Here is a 22612-nt window from a genome sequence, read left to right on the forward strand (position 1 = left end):
GAAGAGGATCAAAAACCCATGTCCTGGACAAGTAGTTAACCTCCAGCTATTATGCTAAAGGCACTACAGCTAAGCTCGTTTTGTTCATAAAATAAGTCAGCCTTGCTTCATTAGGTGGCCACCTCCAAAGAGGACAGAGTTGTCTGGGCAGCACCTTCAGCAATTTTAACAGCACCTTTCAGCAAAGTCATAAGGGGAAATGTAAGAGTTTAAATAGGTGAGCTGAGGCACATCTTCAGCCCCCCACCCCATGGATGGGGAACTCAAGGCTTCAGAAAAGCATTTTTTATTTAAAAAACAAAGCCTTCCAATATGACTTCCTGTACTTCAGGAGACCTTCCTCTCCTTCACAAGAGTTTATAACAGCCAGAGAACACTAATCAACTTCAGCGGTAGAGTGAAGCTCTGTTTCTCCAGGGATGGGAAGTGGGAATCAGCCACAGCTATCGGGAGGTGAAAATATATATTGCCTGTCCTGAAGGAACTGACTGCTACTGGTACTTCAAGTAGTCATCAGTTTGGGAGAGATTTGCATGTGCCCTTGTCCCATGGAAGGAAAACACTACTTCAGGATGCTGATCTCCACCTTCCATAGCTCACTTCCCCAAAAACAGGTATAAAATTCAAGCAAGGCAACACTTATTTAACTACTGTGCACACAGCATTAAGGTAGGCATGAGCATCCCACATAATGTTTTACTATTTTTCCATAAGTACTAGATAGGGATTTGTGACAGATGAGAAGTTGTGGTGTTTGTGCTCACTGTCACTTCCTACAACACTTAGCCACTTATTCACAGTGTCATTTCTTGAGCACTATTGCTACATGCACTGCAATATATCACAAAATTCATACCAGAAAGTACTGTGCATCCTTGTTTCTCATATATTACAATTACAGTATTTCAGAGGAAGTGGCCTGTCTCATTAAAAGTGACTGAAAAAATACTATAAGTGAAAAAAAACAACAGTCTATCAAAATCTAAGATCAATATATCTACCACAAATCAAACCACTAAATTTATCAACACTTACAAATGCTTTATAATCGCATGACTGGAAGATGAGCTTCTCTGGATGATGTTGCCAATATTGTACAGGTGTTGATGCTGTGGCTTCATTTGGAGGTCGCAAGGTAATTGAAGGCTCTCCCCAGTCTCCCGTCTGAAAATCACAGTTGTTCGAGATGTAAGAGAAGTTCCAAGCAAATTCGCTACAAAGCAGCCCTCCATGGTTGTGCTCAATTAACAATAATTTATTTTCCACACATACAGCCATGTTACTAAAATAAGGGAATACAACTCCTACAATATTTTTTGTGATTTAATTATTAATCCAGAGTCATTTACTGTAGTGTTTAATGAGGCTTTAATTAAATCTATTTGCTTTGAGAATAAAATCATTAGGCACCGGAAATGTTCCTTAAAAATAAGTGTTTACAATACCTATATGAGGATGACAGCACTTGAAATAAATCATGAGGCACAAAAATGCCATTCACAAATTCTGCTATGTGTTTTACCAGCTTTTCTACACAGTTAATAAGTCTTCCATAATCCAGCACATACAACCGATAACTAACTTTCCTAAATGGCTAAATAACTGAGACTTTGCTTTGATCTTAAGACTTACTATAGATTCCTCAAATATATGAAGCATTCTTTAATCTCTTTATGAATATTTACTTTGATCACCTTCTCTTGATGTCTCGTTGTAGAATTACTAAAGTTGCCCTTCCACATTCATCATTCTCATTGATAGAGGTGATTTGCCTTCCTGAGCTGTCATCTTCCCTCTTTCCTCAAAGCCCTCAGAGAACATGGGTGGGACTGCAGTTTGCTGCCGAATCCCTTTGCACGACACTCTTCTCCTTTCCCGAAAAGAGCCAATGCAGGCATTGGTACAGGAATGTCCCCAGCATGGCAGTGCTGTTTTGGGTCTCATCTGCCATTGCATATTTTTTGGACATGGCTTTATTGGTCCTGGATTGACCTCTGGACCCTTGGGGACTCCTTTCACCTTGCAGGCCCATGCAAAAAGATTATTATTTATTTTTTAGATGGTATCTCCTGCTTTTGGTGCACATGTGCCCATGCTGCCCATGTCCTCAACACCAGCGATGCTGCCAAACCAGCACCAGTTCACTTGAACTGAATATGACCCATGGATGGAGTCCTGCTCCTCTTCGCAATCCCTCTTCCCTCTGTCACCACCCCCACTTCTCCCCTACCCTGTCTTGGCCTGGTCTGGTCTGTCTCTGAATTCCCCTCTCCTTCCCACCCTGGCTTTTGGGGATCAGATTTCTCCTTCCTGATCCTCCTTCCTCCCCTGCTTGTTCTCTCTCAAATTATTTTACCCTCTCCTGTGTGATTATTTCAATTTGGATTATGCTACTTCTTTCTTTACCTGCACTTATCTCTGTGTATTTTCTATGTGTGTCATATTGTTAAAGTATGTGTTGAAGCTGGCAAGGAATTCTCATCAGCATTTCACACAGAATATGGCTAGAAGTTAAGACTTTAAAAGCAAAAAGAAGTGAAGCATCAAAAACACATGAAAATATTCTTAGCGAAGACATTCAAAAGTCTGGCAAACTATCACATCCTACTAATTAAATCAGGACAAAGTAAACAAAACAAGTACATAATTTTCATGTGTCACAAAATAATGAAATGACACACATTTGCACAACTCTGCAATGAAAAGCAAGAGATAAATCTGGAAACATCAACATTACCCTGCTGATATGGTAACTTCAAGCAAGTGAACATCATAAAACAAGTTGAACCTAGTTAATGTTGGCACTATCAGCACATCTACAAGTTACACAGCATTGTAATTTCTGTTTTGCCTAGTTAAGTTGTCTGTATGCTATGGTTATGACTTCAACCTCAAATTTTGAAAGGAAAGCGGCATTAGCAATTGCTCCAATTTTTGGCATTCTGTATCCACAGAAATGAATCCTTCTGACCACTAACGTATAAAAACCTCCATCACATTTAACCAAAGTGGGAATTTGATTTCTTTAAGAAGCAGCAGTCCTCCTTATAAAATAAGGTTTCAATCATATCACAAGGGGTAAGGATCTGCATGCTTATTAATGGAGTTTGTATTTGGCTACAAGAGAAGATGGACTGCACCCATCACAAATTCTCAGTGTGCTCAGCTGTCTCTTATGAACTGTTCGAGGCCACAGCTAACAGACCACTTGACACAGTCCTTTTTTTTCCTAATGAAGATACACCCCTCCGTGTTCTGCATAAGAAGGCAGATCTCAGAAGGTACATCCTCTGCATTTAGTAAAGGTTATTACAATGGAACAGGAGTAAATCCGGGATAGAGAAGCTATAAAAGCTTTTGACCTCAGTGGAAAGACCAATGGAAGCACGGGGGTGGCCATGAGGTAGGAGCAGAACTACTATGGAGTAAGGGACCCCGGATAGTGCTCCAAGCCCTTCTCTTGCTCTGGTCTGCCAGGTCACTGTCCTCACGTGCAGAAAACGGGCAGTACTGACAAATTCAACAGGGTACGCAAGGAGTAAAATGAATACATCACCTTACAGGTTGAATCCCTTTTGCACGAAAGATACTAAAAGCATGGAGAACTGCATTGGTTCTGTCTGTAAATGAAGGGCAGTAACAAGAGGCACAGTGACTACCTCTCATATTGGTTCAATTTGATAAAGGAGCTGGGAAACAATAGTGATAATAATTAGGAAATGAGAAATAATCTTCAAGCAGGCTAATAAAACTAGCGTACAAGACACAGAGAGGGACTGTGTGGAGACCATTCATTTGTATCTGTTAATTGCTCTATAAATATATACAATCATCCAAGCACCTACTCCTTTTAAATTAGACAAAACGAAATTGATAGGATTGCTGTGCATGTCTAGGATGACCTAAAGAGGCAATACAGCTGAGGTTAAGGGCACGTGGAGATAGAGGATTTCTGCTGGTCCTGACAGACCCCTGCACCTTTCATGTATTTCACTGTGTCTTGGAGAGGGAGCAGCTACGAAGAAAAGCTGCATAAAATTAAATATTGTAGGTATATACTATTACGATAGGCGAACAAGACATGTTATACACTATCATAAAATTTTCTTTTGCAACTGTATCATAAGTGTTTTTAATATTCAGCAGACATGGCTTCTGGTCTCCTTTTGTTTCTTACCAAACTCCTTAGGTTTTTAAGCCATACTACTGCTAGTATTCATCACCTATTTAGGCTGAGTTATAACAGGGTAGTCTCCAAAGCCCATATCCGTGAAGACATTTAGAAGTGTAATTGCTATTACATATTCCCCATGCAATTTCCTTTGTTTTTTTTTTTTTAAAGGGAAGAAAAGCATTTAAACAAGATTTAGACAGCTAAATACTTTCATAAGTCTGGGCCTAAAAACCTCTACAGGAAGAAAAGAAGCTCCTCAGGTGACTGACTCGAGTCTGATACTGAAATTCTGAGATTTAGGATGTGATGATGGCGATTAACTTCAGGCAAAATACAGTGTAGGAACATCTTTGACCTAGAGAAGACTTGGAAAGACAAGTCTCAAGTCCAGAATAGAAAAATATCAATTACTAGTAGTTCTAAATCTGAGGAATTGGTGTGGACCAACTCATTGGTGATGTATTGAGATTCAGGACCTTCATAAGCACCTAAAATTCTTTCAAGCAGTACAGAAATGTTCGTGAATTGTCGTGCAGGACCAACTATGATGTTTGATTTCATTTTTAAAAACAGATATGATAGGATGAGAATTTTCCGGTTTGAATATTCAATTTGCAGTTATAAGAAATAATCAAACATTTACGCTTATGCATTTTTAATGACACAGTATATGTATGGAGATTTTTCTCTCTCTGATGAAGTAGAAAGGCAAGAGATAATTTACTCCTCGTCTAACTTTACAGCTCATCAGACAGCTGTGCAATTTAGCACATGTGTTTTGATGTACTGCCCATGTTTTAGTATTCTAACCTCCCCATGCCTTTAACCAGTGCCCTACCTGGAGATAGAAGATTTTTTGCTCCACATTTTGCAGATAAAGAGTTTAGAGTCACAAAATGGTCTCAAGTCAGGTGCCAGAGTGGTAAAGATTCAATCAATCCTTTTACAGCGACAACTTTTAACCATACAGGTCATAAAGACCAGTATCTCATGCTCTTGTAGTGCTTCATAACCCTGAAAATGGGCAGGTGTACGCTTCTCAGTGCTCTAGAAGGGGTGAGATGCTTGATGTCAAATGAGCTACGGAAGCCGGTTACTGCTGTTAGGTAATTTTTTACAGTCGTGGCACGTTTTTCTATCCAATGCCATTCTCTGAGAACTGTGTTTGACTCACATTAAAGGCACCTGGATGCAGAGGTAGTTGCGGGTAAGAAGGAATGTCAATACAACTTCTATAAAATCTAACACTTGCCTCATCTTTTTACAAAAATGTCAAGTTAAAAACCCTCCATGCTACATTAAAAAAAAAAGAAAAAAAGAAAAAAAGGCCTGGTTTTGAGTGGCTTGAATGTATTAGTTTTTAACAAGGACCACATCTTGCAACTTTTCACCTGTTAAAGCCTCATGCCTGGTTACCGTAACATGCATTAGTCACCATGACAACAATAAATTGGAGCACACATATAATGCTTCTGGCTGAAAAATTAATAATTTTCTCCCTGTAAGAATTTTAAAGTGTTCTGCGGACCAGCTAAATTTTCATTATTTGCTTGCGTTTTAAGTCCTAGAGTAAGTGAAATTTTTTTTAGCTCCTTATATCTTTGTTTTTTGAAAGAATGTAAACAGGTTTGTGGCGTACTTACATTTTAAAGGCTTCTAAAGCTCGGTGGCCAAAACAGCCCCTCTCTGGCAAAAATGCTCCAAGGAGGCAGTTACGGGACAGGAATTAGAAGGAATCTACAGCTCCTCTGAAATACTGCGCTGAATGACTGGCTGTCATCCTTAGCACGCTGCAATACGGATCACCAGGGTCGCTCTCACGTGCACAGCACATGTGACTGTCACAGCAGCGATGAAAGTTCAGAGCACCATCAACGTTACCTGCTAATTCCCCAAAAAGCGCCGCCGCGAACACGGCGTGCTCCTCGGCTAGGCAAAGCCGATCGGTTAACACAGAGAAGGCAGCACAACACATCGTGGGGGCGAAACTGTGCAAACCGAGCCGTTTACACGGTTTCTCGCTTTGGAAAAGCGAGCAAGCAACAAGACCAGGAACAGAAGTCAAAGCTCCCTCCGAGCGAGACTGCTGCCGGCAATTCCCCACGCCCCGTACGTACACCATACAGCCAACGGATGCTGACCACACGGCACGATACACGAATGCGCGCACACACGATCCCAAAGGAGGGCGGACAAGTTACGAACTTCGTCATTTCAGCGACGTGACACCCGTAGATAACACCACGGCAACAGACTGTACAGCCATAGAGTGACAACATAGCCATTTATCACTGTATCTTACATTATGAACCTGATGAATCGATGAGAAAGGATATCCTGCATTCTGGCTGGTCCAGATCTCACAGACAGAGGACTGCTAATATAAACAGAAAACTACATCTCATCTTGTAAATATTAATGCACCGCAACTGCCAAAAGGCAAGAATAATTAAGAAAAAGCTTGCAACAACATTAAAGAAGGAAGTAAAACAGCTGTTAAAAGTAATTTTTTATTTATTTGCTGACAAAATATTTTTGGACTGACTGGAAGGAAACAGCTTATTCAGAGACTTCAGAAGAGGTTTCAAACTGTGAGTACAAGAAAACAATTTAGTCAGAAGTGCTGGTGATGTAAAGCGATAAAGTTATGCAGGCATAAACAGACAATGCAGAGAGCAGAAAAAATTTGGTTACTTTCAGTTTTTGGCAGGGAAGAAGTTTGAAGTCAACATCCCAATTAAGTTTTGAGATTTGAATCTCTCTCTGTTGGAGACTTTCACAGAGAGAGAGGAAGAGAAAAATCTGGCAATACAGTCAACAGGAAAAATACATTTTCCTTGTAACAATTACCAGAAAAGAATGCATTGCAATTAAGTGAAGCAGTTGCCCATCATCTCCTTCCAACAACAGTTCCTTTGCATACAAAGATCCAGGTAATATTACCTTTGGTATTGACCATGACTCCGCTGTATAAACGAAAGGTTTCAGCCTACCCTCTACCTTATTTTATAGATAGTCTGTAGCAGCAAAGCAAAGTAAGCGTTCTGTAGCATCTCTAGCAAAAGCAACAGAACTAGACAAGCACAGCATTCACCAGCATCTTTTACATATTTCCTTGTTTGGACACTCATCAAGAAAGCATCTGTGACACCTCAGCAAAAGCTAAGATAACATTTTACAGTAGCCAGGCAACTAAAACAAAGCATCAGACGTAGGATCTGCCCACAGTATCTTCGGCAGGCAGCAACAAAAGGCAATAAACACGCACGAAAAATGCAACTGCAGCATCCAGACCAGATAGCAATTCATCTATCAGTAATTTAACAACAGCAAGAATGTGCATTGCTGGTTCTTGTCAGCAGCAGCAGCAGCAGGAATTTAGCACCAATGCTCAAAACAACCCAAAGAAGTGCAACTCTCCTTAGAAATATGACTCTCGCTCTTACCTTTTGTAGCCTGAAACCTGGCTGCCTGGCTGGTGACAGGCAACTCTGGTTACTGTCAGGGCATCCTCTGGACTGGGTACCGAGCGCTGCCAGACAGGCTGGTGGCTGCCTAATATTGTTAATTGTCCCTTATTTCCTTCATGATTTGAAATGCATGTGCACATTTCCCTTCCCCCAGCCTCAGTGATTCTTAAACTTTCCCGTGTCTGGTTAATGTCTTCTGCCCCATCTTGTTTTCGAGGTTATTTGCTTCTCCTTCGTGATGCACCAGGCTCTACATTTTGATAGCATTACCTAATAAAAACTTTGACTTTGGTTCACTGTCTTCTACCTCATCCTCAGCAACTTTCTAGAAAACACTCCTCCTCCATGTGACGAACACGTACGCTCAGTGCAAGGCCAGCAGCAAACACCGCTCCAACTACTTCTGCTGTGCCGTTATTAGGACACTGCAGGACATTGCACTAGTTGGCACTAATGACCTTTTTTTCTGTGTGTCAAGCAAACTGACTTCTGGATGCTTCAGCCATGCCCATCACTATAACGGTTGTTTGCCTGGGGAGGATTCCTGAACAGGAATCTGTGGCAGGAGGTTGTGCCTCTGCTTTCCAAGAGAAGAGTGAAAGCAAAGGCATTTCCATGCCAGGTGCAGCATCCCCAAGCATCTGGTGATCGAGAAAACATACTGCAGTGCTATGTGGACACACTTGCTGAGGTCCAGAAAGGAGTAAGGTAAGGCAGCATGGTACTGTACGCATTTCTCTCCGGTGCTGGCGACACTGGCGACGCTGTCATATCGTACAGCCGGTTCCCACCACCTTGGTATTCTGGAGTGAAAGGTGTACCCTTAAATCCTGCCCCTCCCGAGGACTTGCCTTCAGGGAAAGGCGTGGTGCCTCAGCCGGATCAGCTGTGAGCCGGTGCCTGTCCCCGCAGAAGAGGCTGCGGGGCTCTCCCTGCAGAGCTGCTGCGCCGATGCAGCCCTGCTGCTGTGACAGCCCTGCCGCGGTGACAGCCCTGCCGCGGTGACAGCCCTGCCGCGCTGCAGCGCGGGACCGTGTAAACGCACCAGATGTACCTACCGGCTGCTTTGGCGCCAAGTCAGTCGGGAACAGGTAACGCCACGCTGCAGTTAAGGGTCTCTGCAAGCTTCACGTTGCTCCATTTTAAAAAAGGGCAGGGAATCAATCTTTTCTTACAGATGCTGATGGTACCCACCCTGCCCCTCCCTCCCCAGCTCACCTTCTCCCAAACAGAAACTCACGGGTTAGCACCCTCCCGCCGGGAGTTAGGATCTCTCAATTTGATGCCCTTCTCTGACTGAGGGAATTCACACCTATGTATTTCACCTTCCTCTTTCACAGGTTAAAGCAGCAGAAGATAGGCTGTCTTCAACTCCTTTTATAAATGAAGGGAAGTCCTTATTATTTTTAATTCTTTTGAGAAAGAAGAGTGCATAAAAGCAGATGTTTGGAGCACTCGCCTGTGAGAGACAAGTTCTGGGTCCGGGTCTCAGCTCCAAGGACTGTCCAAGTGAACCACCCCCATCACACAAACCTACCTCCAGAATTAAAGGTTTGGAGGATCTAGGCTTAAGCTAAATCATCTTTAAATACAGGTGACTTGATTTATTAAGTCAATAATAAATCAAGCAGAGCAGCAGAAGCCAAGAATTTCCTGCGACTGTATGAATGCCCGGTCAGAAGGGCAGCAGTGCAAAACTCATTACTCAGTTCTGCACTCATTAATGTGTGAATGACTGAGGTACTGAAATGCAGTACAGAAGGAACATTAATTTCAAGGAAGGTAATGAATTCAAATTAAGAAACCAACCTTCCCCTTGCACCACTGTAAAAATATTTAGCATTTACAATATACATATTTTATGTCTTCAAAGTGCTGAAATTTTTTAATGAATTATGAAATTCCCAGGAGAAGTACTTAACGTCACATACCCCTGTGCTGAAGAGGAAGGAACCAAGGAAAGGAAAAAGGTTAAGTGGGTATCCGAGGCCAGAAAACAGGCAGTAGGAGGGAGAATTGGGGTTAGGCTTCAAACACTCATAATTTTCAGGTCCCAAAACGTATGCCCTCAAAAAGAAGGAAAAGAATTCAATCTGTGCATGCACTTCCACCATAACAAACACAAATACACTTGGGCACTTAATACCATTGACACAGAGGTATCTGTGAAAAAGAGAGTTTAACAAAGAACATTTTCCTAAGTAATGTGGTAAAGACGACCAAAAAAAATAGCATCAGCTATTGCCTAATTAGTATCAAAAATGCGCTTATCTTATTCTTCCCAAAAGATAAATGCTTATGAGTAACATTGCAACAAGACGATGGCATCATGATACCATTTTGGCGATAGCTATAGGTGTCCCACGCATAAAAGATTTCCCCATCTAATCACCATGGGACAGAACTCGGATGGGCAGGAAGGGCAAAGGAAGGGGGAAAGGGAACGGCCTGCACTGCACAGCTCCTGCCACCTGCTACCCGCGGCACAAGTGGCTGGTGAACGGCGCGAGAGGGAGGGAAGGAGGGAGGGAGGTGAGGCTCTGCGTTGCCTGCTCTCCACCCACCCACATCCCTTCCCTTCCCAGCAATCACAGTTCTGACATGGTCTCCTAATCGCTTTATGACTGTCGTTCAAAAGAATCATTTAAGGGCATTTTCACTTCTCCTCTGTATTTAACTTAACCTGCTTGATTTCAAGAAAACACACTCACATAAGAAATAATATTTCTTATTGTTCTTGCCAACTTCCTCCATGATAGCAGACAATAAGGCATAATTCAGACGTGTGTTGTGGTCAGCAGCCTACCAGGTTACAAAGTGTTTGCACATTCCCATCTGGTTCAAGTCTTTCTAACTGCTCATATATTTACTGGAAAAACTGTAGGACAGGACACACACAGGTCTTCAATGTTGAGGATTATGTTGGAGACAACTTAAGTGTTTCATAAGGTGAACAAAATTACCTAAGGAGAGCTTACTTTAGGCTTCCTCCCTATAGACAGGGAAGACTTGGTTGATAACCTGAAGACAGAAAGTAACTGTACTGAAAGTGATCACAAACCAGTAAGATTGACCATGGAAATTATAAACTTTCTAAGGAGAAGAAAGGAGGAAAGCAACAGAAAAGACTACCTGGATGGCATATGCAGAAGGAGCAGGAGCCGGGTGGAAGACAGTCCTGATGTGTTCAGCACAGCTCAACAAGCTTCATTCGATGGTGCTTTAGGCGATGTCAAAAGAACCTAAACTAGGAGCAATTATCCTTGGAAAGTCATAGAAGATATTGAAAGGACCGAAGAAGGGCTAAAAGAATATTTAAGATGGGAGAAAAGGAAGATTTGGAAAGTTATAGCCAGCCTAGCTGCAGGGACTGACAAGTTACTAGTAAAGTCGTTTAAAAATCCAGTCACCATCCCTTGGTCCTCGTGGCCTATGAGACCTTCTGACATTGCTCCTGGCCACCTGAAATAAACACTCAGGGACATGTGCACATATGTATATGTGTGTATATATATAACTATGCATATATTATTGGGGCTGACAAAGAAAAAGCGTGATCTTGCCTGCCATGTGTTACCTGACAGAGATTTTATGGGCCAAGAAAAATTCAAGATGTTTATAATGAGGTTGTTCAGTATGAATCATCACAGACTACATTTCCTTCCTTTCTTGGAAAACTGACCTACTAAATCAGCAGCAGCAAGGAGAAGCACAGCAGGACGTGGACACTGACTGTGCGACTCCTGATGCGGCGATGCATGACATGACCTGTACACAAACCAGCTTCAGTCAAAATGCAGTGGTAGCACAGGAGATTGATATGCGTATTTAGAGAATAATTATTCATACTGAAGCACAAGTGGACTGGAACACGCCGAGGCAATCTGCAATGACCAGCTCTATGCAGTGGCTTGGAGAAGAGCTCAGGCTCTTTGAGGAGGATCCAGAAATGAGAGACTTTCCACAACAGGGTAAGAACTAAAAATGGATTTGATGAACTGCAGAAACTCATCAGATGAAATACAGTTAGACAAGAGTATTCCGTGGGAATGTAAGATTAAATAGATAAATAAAATAGCAAATAAATTAGGAGAGCGATTTAACAGCGTGGTAGTGAGAAGACACAAAAAGATCTGAAAGTTTTAGTGTGCTTCAAATTAAATACGGCAGACTTGCAAAGGAATAAGCAAATAAATCACATGACAATTCAGGTTGGAAGAGAGCTCAGGGAGTTTCCATTCCAACCCCAGCTCAAAGCAGGAGCAGCTGTGAGATGAGACCAGGTTGCTCCGGGCTTCATGCAGTCAGGTCTTGAAAACCTCCAAGGACAGAGACCGGACAGCCTCTCTGAGCAACATATCCCCGTGGGGAGGAAGTTTCTCTTGCCATCCAGTCAGCACCTCTCCTTTTTCAGTTTTTGCACCCAAAGTCACCTTTTCTCCAGCTAGCGCTGGTCCCCCAGCCTCTCCTCAGGGGCAAGTGCTCCAGCCCCTGACCATCTTGGTTGCCCTTCACTGAACTCCCCTCTCCTAAATAAAAAAGGAGGTATTTAATAAAAGTAGCATATTGTAACACATGGGAAAGGAACTTTTCTGCCAGACACAGCCACCAGTGAGGTCTCATATGGGGCAGCATCCAGTTTTAGTCACTGCACTTCAAGGAGGATGGAGGCACACTGAGGGAATCCAGGAGAGAGTAACAACAAGAAGCAGAAGTCTAGAAAACACCAGGGCATGGCCCTGGTTAGGTAAACACGGGTCCCCAATAGTCTATTCACTCTGAGCTGGTCCGAGAAGTTTGCTGGTGACTCCTCATCTTCTGCTGCCTTCTCCATCTCTCCCCAGCAAGGCTCCTATGTCCTGGTGCCGCAGCCCAGCGAGGTGCAGGAAGGAAGGAAACAGCAGCAAGCCCCACTGATGCACGTTATCTAACTCGCTAGCTCTAATTCAGTCTAGCTCCAGAAATGAGAAGAATTTTGGATCAAATCCCAGAAAAAATCACTCTTGGCATGGTGAACAATCTTTAAAGGTGCAACAGCTGAAAGGAACAAATGAAAACTGGATGAATGGGGCTGTCTGGCCCCTTTTGTAATCGTCATTCCAAATGTTTTAGGACCGTGGGAGAGCAGTTGTGCTGTCTCAAAACACGCTGCTTCCCGTAATGTTCCCAGAACTCTGGGGAGAGCTTGTCTTACCGTCAGGAATAACTGCAGATCCTCCTTCGAAAACACGATCTTCAGAGACAGAGAGTGAAATTTGAAATTAGCATTTCTTTTAGAGAAGCAGAAATTAGAAGTAATACTTCTTATTAGAATAAGTACGTATGCTTTGCATTGGCATATTTCTTTTGCTTCTCCTGGAAATACTTTCCATGAAGATTTCCAGAAAACCCCCGGAATAGCTTTCTTGCGGGCAGGCAGCGGGCAACGGGCTGGCGCGCCCTGTCAGCCGCTCCCAGCGAGGTGTCACAGGAAGGTGCCCGACACACGCACTCCTGGGAGGCGACTGGCCCAGGACCACGAAGACTGTCCTCTCCAGCCAGCGGCAGGACGAGAAGGAAAGCCTCCCTCCCACACCACAGCCGGTGCCCTAGGTCCTGTGCGCCTCCAGCTCCTGCTCCACGCAGAGCCACGCTTTGCACATTTTCCTCCGATGAGAAGAAACTAAGAACAGCTTAGAGAAGCACCTCTCTCACCCAGCGGACGCTGTCCCTCACGCGATGGCCATCTTCTCTGGTAGGCGGTCAGTTGTCATCCAATTTCAGTCCAGTAGCCCAGGAGTTGGGCTCCGAGGAAGACCGATGGAGGGTCTTCCCAGGGTTTGCTCAGGCGACGGCTGTTCTGCCCAACTGCTGGAGGTACAGCTTTACAGCTGTGGCCCCAGGAACCCTGGTGAGCCACCAAGCTGCTTCTGATGGACAACACACCTTCTGCTGGTACTGCCAGCTACAGGTGTGCCCCAGCCTACCAGCCTTGCGCAGAGGACACAAACTTCTGGGCAAATACCACCAATAAAGATTAAGAGACTTTCGTCCCCAAACTCTAGGTACAGGTATCTACATTTTACCAAAAAACAACAACCCCAAAACCAAAACCAACTAAACAAACAAAAAAACCAAAAGAAAAAAGCGGGCTCTTTCAGAAAAGCACCCCAACTTCTAAGTACAACTTTTTTCCAGCAGCTCAAAAATGTAAGTGTTAGATATTAAAATTCAGCTTTGACTCTGAAATATTCAGATTTTCAATAAGAACAGTTTATTTGACAGTAGAAACAACCTCTTCTTCTCCATTTTCATGTAATCCTCCTCCATTTTTCATGTTATCTTTCCAATGTAGAGCTTCTAGCTCACAAGACTGAGTGTGAAAAACAGTAAATAAAGAACATCTGTCCCCATCTTGAAAGAACATCTGTCCCCTTCTTGGTGTCGTATTTATGGCTTTCGTTTGGATCATTAATACCAAATATAGAAGCAGCTTCCTTAATTCCATATGGTGAAGCAGCATGTAGGTATGATCCACATCCCACGACTTTATTTCTGTAACATTCTTGAAAAAATTGTATCTTTCTATTCAGGCAGAAATTACTTAGATTTTTCATAATGCCTTTATCAGTTTACTTGTCCATTAAATACATAATACTCAGGGGATTTACAGATGAAAGTTTACTGAAATTTACAGTTCAAGATACAGCCCTCTATGGCATTAATATCTATCTGAACTAAAAAGACAACTGTCAGTAACATCTATACCATGCAATAAAAATTGATTCAGTTAAGCATTTTTCTTTTGATGTTAAATTGAAGGTCTTCATCGTTCGGCAATCTTTCGATATTAAAAATAAAATGTACCTAAAAATAAGAACCTTAGAGCATTTCGTTTGGATTTTACATCCTTGTCTTTGAAATGGCTGTCTGTTCATCATCACAACATACACTATCTTACGTTTATAAAAAATGGAAGTAAGAAACCTTAGAAATAACAACAGAATGAAATGATCTAGACAACTACATTTTTGTATGTGTTGTTTCTTAAACCTACTAGTAAAGAAGTCTATTATTTCACCAGTAATTTCAACCACTGATAAAACCCATTCTTCATCGCTTCTTAGATAATCTAATCTTACACACCAATATTCTCCTGGGCATATTCATTACTTCATTCACCATAATCTTTAAATCCTTCCAAAGCGGAGGAGGAGACAGGAAAGCAAACAGGAAACAAGCAAATAAAAAAATGTCATACTGTAGTTAAAAGTTAAAAAATCTAAAGGTGGGTCTTATGAGACAAGAGTTTTATCTTTGGTTCCTTCAAACTTTCAGTGTCATCTTAGTCAACCTGCAACATCTCTGTACCGCCATGTTCTTCGCTGTAAAATGGAAAACATGATTTTAAACCAAATAGCCCCACAGTGCACAGGAGACTTGAATGCATTAGTATCTGTGAAGTATTTGGAAGATCTTATTGAGTTGAAGGTGTTATTTCAGAAAGCAGCAAAATAATTTCACAATTTTCCTATAAACCTGCCTTTGCTAATTCTCCTCTACTGTAGATAAAAAATCTCTGGTACTGACTCCATTTAAATGACTGTATCCTGCATATCAATTCTAACCCTGCAATGAATTACTATATCTCACAAAATAATGTTACAAGGCAGAATCCCAACAATCAGGGTAGCTTTACTTCAAGCTTACCACCCAGTCATTACAATCACTTCACATTCACTTTAAATTGTTTTAGGGGAAAACAAAAACAAAAACAAAAAAACATAAGAGCCCTCAGACCATGGGACCAAAGAACCCAGAAAGGCTTTCAAAATTAAATCTGGGTTCAGCGTCTCTGGGAAAGACCTTCTCCTGCCAGCCTTTGTGAATAATTTTTCCAACTCTCTGCGAACCTAAAGGATTTTCTTCCTTCCACCGCAGCCCACTGGGGTGCTCCCACACGGGCCACGACGAGGTTTTTCCCACCAGACAGCTCGCTCTGACTCCTCACCGTTTTTTCTCCCAGAGGCAGGCGCAGCCCGCAGCCTCCCCCAGAGCCCTAACGGGGCTCCCCGCACCCCCCTGCCCGCCTGCTGCGGGGGGACGCCTTCGGCCCTCGCTCGCGGCGCGGGGCAGGTGCAGCGCCCTGACCACCACGGTGAGGGTCTGACGGACCGCGGTGGCTCAAAGCACCGTACGTCACCGGCTGGAGCAATAGAGAGCGACAGCCTCGAGGCGGGCGGTCTGGGATGCGCTTGCAGCCAGTACCCAAAGCTTCTCTGCTGCCTGGAGAACTACAAATCCTGAAGACCTGACAATTTAACTGGTGTCTTTTAATGAACTTACCTATGCGTCCTTTCAACCTCCAAAGCTCTTCCTTGCAAATATATATTTCCCCCCGCTTGGCCCATGATTTCAGGGGTGAATGAAGAGCTCAGTCCCTTCAATGGGACTCCTCCTATTGATTTTGGTTCCAAACTCCTTAGGCTTTGCCTGTGTGATTTCAGTTCTATTTTAAAGGTTTAGGCAATCGTAAGAGCAGCCTCAGCTATTTTAAACTACATTAATTTGATCATATTAATCTACAGTTTGCAGGCTCAGAATTCAACATCCACAGTCAAAGATGACTCAGACTATTCAATCCTTTCCAGATTTTTTTTTTTTTTTGAAAACAAACCATCTCACAACATTCTGTATTACCTTTTTGGCAGCTTTTGCCAGATGTCAAAGACTTTCAAAGTTGGATGACCAACTGGAGAGTTGGATGACCAAACCTGTTTCAGTGGGGAATCTAAATTGGTTAGACTCATTGTTTATATTAGAATTTTCCCCTCTTAGGTCACAAACAGTCTGCTAGGGAACTGTGAATGAAGGTACACGCTGGCCTTGAGACAAAACCACCCACATTAAGTAAATTTAAATCAGTGCGTCCTCCAGGAAGCAAAGTGTTGTATTACTTACATGCAGATTTGATTCTGGTTTAGAGAATTGTTTAAATGTATTTAGCAGATCAAAGGAAAACCAATTTAAACTGATGTGCTCATTGTTTTAACAAACTTCGGTTCATATCTGATGCAAAGATCAATACGCTTGATGACTCCCATGTAAAGGTATAGTGAAAACACAGGCTGTAGTAAAGATGCAGACATCAGATCTCACCATTTTCTCAAAAGATCTTCAGATTTTAGATTTTAAATTGAGGCTAAAAATAGTCTTATCCTAACGTTTCTGAAATAAAATCAGGTTCGATAAAGCAATACCATGAACAAGCTGCTCTCAATACCGTGCTGGCCTCTCCCTTCAAGGCCATAAAAATACTTATTGATCCCATCAAGAACACACCTAAAACCCTTTCCAAAAAATCACAGCATCAAAGATATCTTTATGCACATCTGTCTACTACAGCATCCAGTAAACATGCAGATTCATACAGCAGCATGCAAACAGCCTAGCAAATAAAGGGTTAAGACAAAGACTATCCTCAAAGCAATTCCAATAATCCCTCTAGATCATTCTGTTTGTGAGAAGTATTCTAGTTGGAAAGCTGGACTGATATCAGCTCAAAGTTGTTGTTGATCTGACATAAGCCAAAGGAATCTCCAAACTGCAAGGAGGAAGTTGCTAGATAAAAAAACAACATGGAGCAAGAGGCTCATGTTAAGAATCAGCTGGATCTCCTTTATTTTTCAGAAATAATTATTTTACCTTTAATTTCAAAGGGACTTTGGGAGAAAAGATTGAAGGAAATAGAGTTCATTTTAGCAAAGCACATATTGCAAAAAATAAATTTAAAAACCTATTTTTGAGCTAGAATGGTTGAAGAAATCCCTGATTAGCCTCTTAATGGGGTGAGTCCCATTTTGGAAGAATGATCACCAGAGGGAGTCATTGACTCTCCCATTAAAGTCAAAGGGAATTTTACGTACATCAGGAGTACAGAATTTGGGGGCAGAGCTGAAAAAGACTCCAAACAGACTGGAGTTCAGGGACTAACACAAAACATTATTTTATGGATTTCATTTGAATCCATTTTCCCCTTTGGAGTCCCAAAGGATGACTGCTGTATTCCACAGTGAAAGTCAGAGAGAAGGCACTGAAGTCATTCATTCAGTGGGTACACACTCCCACAAAAAAAAAAACCCAAACAAAAAACCACCACCAACAAAACCAAACAACACTTAATTGGTTTTAAAGTGGTTTGGAGTGGTGTAAGTACTAACTGCTCAGTTTTCTCTTCGGATATGCAACATATTACAGTCCTTCTGGAAAAGCAATTTCTAACAGCCCAAATAAAATCTCTAGGTGCCATATAAGAGTGTGTCATACCTCTTGGGAATATCAGGACTTCAAACAGGAAACGAAAAGAGTGAAAAGGAGACAGAAAGAATTGCTAGTATTTTTGGGGTTTCTTTTCTTCAATGTTAGTGACTAGAAGAGGAAGTGAGAATAGGGAGGGATTTGTGAACCAAGTGATAAAGTGAACTAAGTAGATGAACCAGTCTACTCAGCCATGAGCAAGTGTGTATTTCACGCTCAAACACCTAAATTACGTGACCTTCAAAGAAATATTTTCATGTTAAGAACTGGGCTTCTCCTTGCTGGAAAACCTTGTTCTTGCTCAACCTTGTTCTTGCCATAAAAGCCCAGCAGACTTTGGTTTGAAACAAGCTCATTCACTAGGCAACTCTCCCCTTAATTCTGTACGGTAAGATTATACAGCAGAAATTTCGGAGATTAAAAAAAGGCAAGGAAGCAGTCCCACTCAACCAAATGCAATTTCACTTCCCTAGAAATGTCCTCTGAACAACTGGAATTCAATTTGTTTCTGTATTCCGAGGCAACGGCAGCACCTTCTTTTGCTTGTTTATTTAATTACTTCTTCTTGTTCATGCAATTAGCTGAGAGACTGCAGCCTTTTGTTCATTATGTTAACCATAACAGTTATTTGCATAGCTGTTTCAATTTTGAGGCTGAATTTTGGATAGAGGCTCTATTTTGGGCTGCGGCAGGCAGAGAACCGCTGGGAAGCCTCACACAGGGCAGCATGCGGCAACCTGCTCCTCCGTGGAGGCAGTCGCTTCAGGAACCGCACTGGCTGCCCGTCGGCTGCCGACGGCAAATCCAAGCCCTGTTTCCAACATGCACTGCAAAGCACCGCATGGCTCAAGACCCGTCTGTCTTTCACTGTATGTACCACCGAGCTCATCCGAAAGCATTTTCGCCAACAGGCTGTCCAAGCTTAACTTTATGGCCCTTTAGAACGGTACAAGACATTACTCTGGTCAACGAATGCTTCATTTAAAATTGTTGGTACTCTTATTGTGGTTGGGTGAAAAAATTTAGAGATGGAGGCTAGTTTAGGCTTTCTTTCATGAACAGGTTGATTTAACATCCAGTTGAGTCTAGCACTGTTGCAACGATCAAATGAGTTGTTGCGCAGTTAAATCTTTTTTTCAACATTCAAGATATATCCCCAAATGACAAAGTTTAGCAGAATGCTGACCCTCTCCATTAATAAATGAAGCAATCACCGCCCGCGCCCCGCCTTCCCCCCCCAGCCCAATCCTCTGAGTTTCTGGCAGTGGATGTCAGCTTATTTTTATCTAGGTTGCTCAAAAATTGAGGAATCTGCACCTTCTTACAGAAACGAGAGGCAGAGTCAGTGCCAGTGGGAGTCTGCATGCTCTGGTGCGCAGGAGGCTCCTTCATCTCAGCCTCCAGGCACCTAAACACCCTCAAAACTCTACCTCTCAGGAGAAACTGCACACTAACTTACACTACTTGAAACACAGAGAACTGGAACAGACAGCTTGGAAAAACTGTCAATCTTTGTCATTTACAATTCAGCCTTCATATATGACCCACAGCTATGGTTAGGATTAGTTCTGTAACCAGTTGGAGCAAGGTGCAGCCTTTTAATGGCATCGTTTTAACCCTACCTGTGCCATCTGCCTCTCCAGCTTTGACCGGGGAATATCATCAAAATAGTTTTCATTTCTTCTTCTCCTTGCATCGCCCTGCATGATAATGTGGGGAACGTCCAGGGAGCCACCAGTAGTGAAAGTGCTTTGGCTAAGTGATGGAGACAACTGAGGAGGAGTGTGGTTACCGCTGGGTTCCTGGACAGAGAGGAGAAAAATGCAGCATAAGAACAGCATATTGCTGACTTCAAACCACATATTTAAAAGTGTATTTGAATTATTCATACTGAAAAAATTAAGGGACAATTCCTGAAGTAGAGGTTACTGTGGATGAACTTTTGAGATTTGCTACCGAAGGTGCAGAGCCCGCATGGAAAGAAAAATAATTCACTGTCTACATGAACTAGTGGCAAATTCCCTCCGCAAAACCTCCTTGTGTAATATATACATCCTTCTAGGAATGCTAGAGAGATAAAACAGTGAGTTACTTCTTGTCAAGGCCCAAAGAAAGCCATGATTTAGGACTAGCTATTTGTAAGATGAAATACATTCTCGCCACTTCTGAGCAGCTACTCTGAGCAGTGAAAGTGATCTGAAAGTGATTTGAACTCTAGCAACATCTCTTGCTGGCAAAAAGAAAGGCACGAACACTTGCAAAATATAGGCACCTTATTCGCAATTTTTATGGGTCTTGGAGAACATCCGTTTAACCTGAAGTACTGGATATCAGAAACAAGCTAAATAACAATTCCTAGAATGCATGAAAGCATCAGAGTGCAAATATTTTATCAGGCTTTTCTTGTAATCTGTGCTGCACCGTGACCTTGAATCAGTCAGCGTGCAAATACCACAGCGACTTGATACATGAACTCTACCTAATAAACAGCCGAACGCGTCAACCTGACCATACATTTTACCAGGATCTGCCACCACACCGCTCGCAGCCAGCCACCGCAGCTATGCTTGGCAACACCTATTCTCATGCGCATCACGTCGCTCGTTCGAACGCCGGTTACAAATGTTGGTGCCCAGCTCCACCGTTCAACCCCGCCTCGGAGACGGGATCATCAGGGGCAGAGCTGCAGCGTACCGGCCAGCCAGCCTGCACGCGGACCACCCCGGCGCGGACCGCAAAACACCGCCAGAGCAACTGGATGGGGAAACATGTTCCTCTCTCACGACGTAGGTTACTGGGCTCAATTATATCTGACACTAGAGACTTCTCTGATAGTAAGTTCTCTGGAGGTAGAACGTACCCAGGAGTGTGTTTGCACAGTGTGGACCTCGTCTAAATTACCTACTGCTGTAACACTGCATTCCAATACCGAACAACAAGGGGGGACCTGAAGATATTAGAGGAAGAAAAGATCTGCTCCAGTATGCATGGAAAGTAAAAAAACCCTGGCTTTTTATTTAAAGAGAGACTTAAAAGTGGATATTTCATGCATGATTACATTGAAGCAAGCCTAATTCTGAAAAGCATCAAGGTACTTTACTCCATGCTGTTAAGAAACAAGATCGGGTGTAAGAAATCAGAGCGCTGTAATCTCTTCCAAATGGAAAGTTGCAATTCTCTGTATGTGTTCAAGTGATAGTAACAACTGATGTTAGTACCTGAAGTGTAGGAGTCTACGTGACGTTATTCCTTGCAATCACAATAATGGATTAGTATCTTCCATGTTGGTTGACTAAAACTAGGGATATATAGTTGTTTAGCAACTTGTAATTAATTGGGATTTTTTTTTTTTTGTTTTTTAATTCTCTAGCTTTCCTATGATCTGAGACAAGTACTTGACATTTCCCAGGGCAAAGAAAGGAGTGTTTTCCTCTTAGGAATAGTCTTTTCCCCTCCTTCACAAAAAACCCACCTACATTTGGCCCAGTTAAAAGCTTAAAAAAACCTTAAAAGCTCTGAAAAGCTGTAGTCTGCACACGCTCAGAAGGTTTGGTGAGGCATAATGTCTAAACCTACCCCCAGTTCTTCCACGGGCCCAATTCTGACCAGATGGTCCAGATACCTCTGCCGGCTTATCTTTATAACCTGAGTACAGGGGCACCAAATGAGATCCCTTCGAATGACTGCTACCTGCTGCTCCAGCCAGGTAGGTAACCTCTCTCTGCTCCGAATCACGATTCAGCCACTGCTAGTAGACTGATAGGGCCATCAGTGCATCAAAGTGACAGATGACCGTGCAATGGACATACAGATTCCAGCTCTCGTCAAGCTTTTCGCATTTTATCAAACTGCATATAAGGTATCAGAGCTGATAGATCAGACATCTATATTGGAAGATTGCTGGCAAGGCAATACAGACAAGAATTACAAAGTCAAGAAATAAAAGAATGATGGTGCCTGTGCATTATGGAACAGTATGTAATTGTATGATTTTATGCTATTTTCTCAAAGTCGCCCTTCACTGCACAGATGGATTTTCAACTGCGCAGCATGTTGTCATGTACTCAGCACTGTGTTATCATTAGTTACTGTGTAGTCATTATTCCATTTTCACCTTGTTTCGTGGCCCCAAACCCCTTCCTTAAATTCTATTCAAATCCTGCTCTGAAGACAGGATGACTAAAATTGTCATTTTCACGATGCTCCTAAGTGCTTTACAAATGTCAATCAATTTATTTTCACCACACCCTGTGACTTCTGGCATTTTATAATCACCATTTTAGCGTGGGGGACCTGAGACACACAGACAAAGGCCAGAAAATATCAGTCACTTTGGATGCCCAGTTACAATATCTATTGCCTGATTTTCCAAGTGCTTCTATTCAAAACTCGGCTTCTATTGATCTAATTTGCAGCATTGTGTGCTCAGCACGTGGGTAAATCAGACTCCAGCCTCCAGGCAAATATGCAGAATGTCAGTAACATACAATAAGTGACTGTTTATGAGGCAATTACCTAAATAACTTATCAAGCGTTATCCAAGGGCTTTGTGGCAAAAGCAGGTGTAAATCTCTGTTTTCATAGCTACTGCTATTGCTTTAATCATAAGACTCTCTCCCATTCTTCCTTCATCCCTCTTCCTCACTCCACACCCGCTTTCTCATCTCCTTAA

The 22612-nt window shown here is 42.4% G+C and overlaps 1 protein-coding gene across 4 annotated transcripts in view; it reads right to left on the reverse strand.

The window, feature by feature from the left end:
- The window catches only part of ANKS1B (ankyrin repeat and sterile alpha motif domain containing 1B), a gene marked incomplete at both ends in the record, with an annotated part of 473260 nt that overhangs the window by 27060 nt on the left and 423588 nt on the right, over positions 1–22612 (reverse strand). For 2 of the 4 annotated variants that reach the window (XM_082013919.1, XM_082013917.1), the window contains 3 exons: positions 1036–1164; positions 6477–6551; positions 19563–19742. In XM_082013919.1, coding sequence (XP_081870045.1) covers positions 1036–1164; positions 6477–6551; positions 19563–19742 — 384 coding nt within the window. Of the gene's footprint in view, positions 1–1035; positions 1165–6476; positions 6552–9103; positions 9182–19562; positions 19743–22612 lie in introns of all 4 variants that reach the window. The other 2 variants (XM_082013916.1, XM_082013918.1) reach the window with 2 other exon arrangements.

The sequence above is a fragment of the Phaethon aethereus genome (assembly GCF_964289735.1).
Source record: "Phaethon aethereus genome assembly, chromosome: 1".
In the NCBI taxonomy this organism is placed as follows: domain Eukaryota; kingdom Metazoa; phylum Chordata; class Aves; order Phaethontiformes; family Phaethontidae; genus Phaethon; species Phaethon aethereus.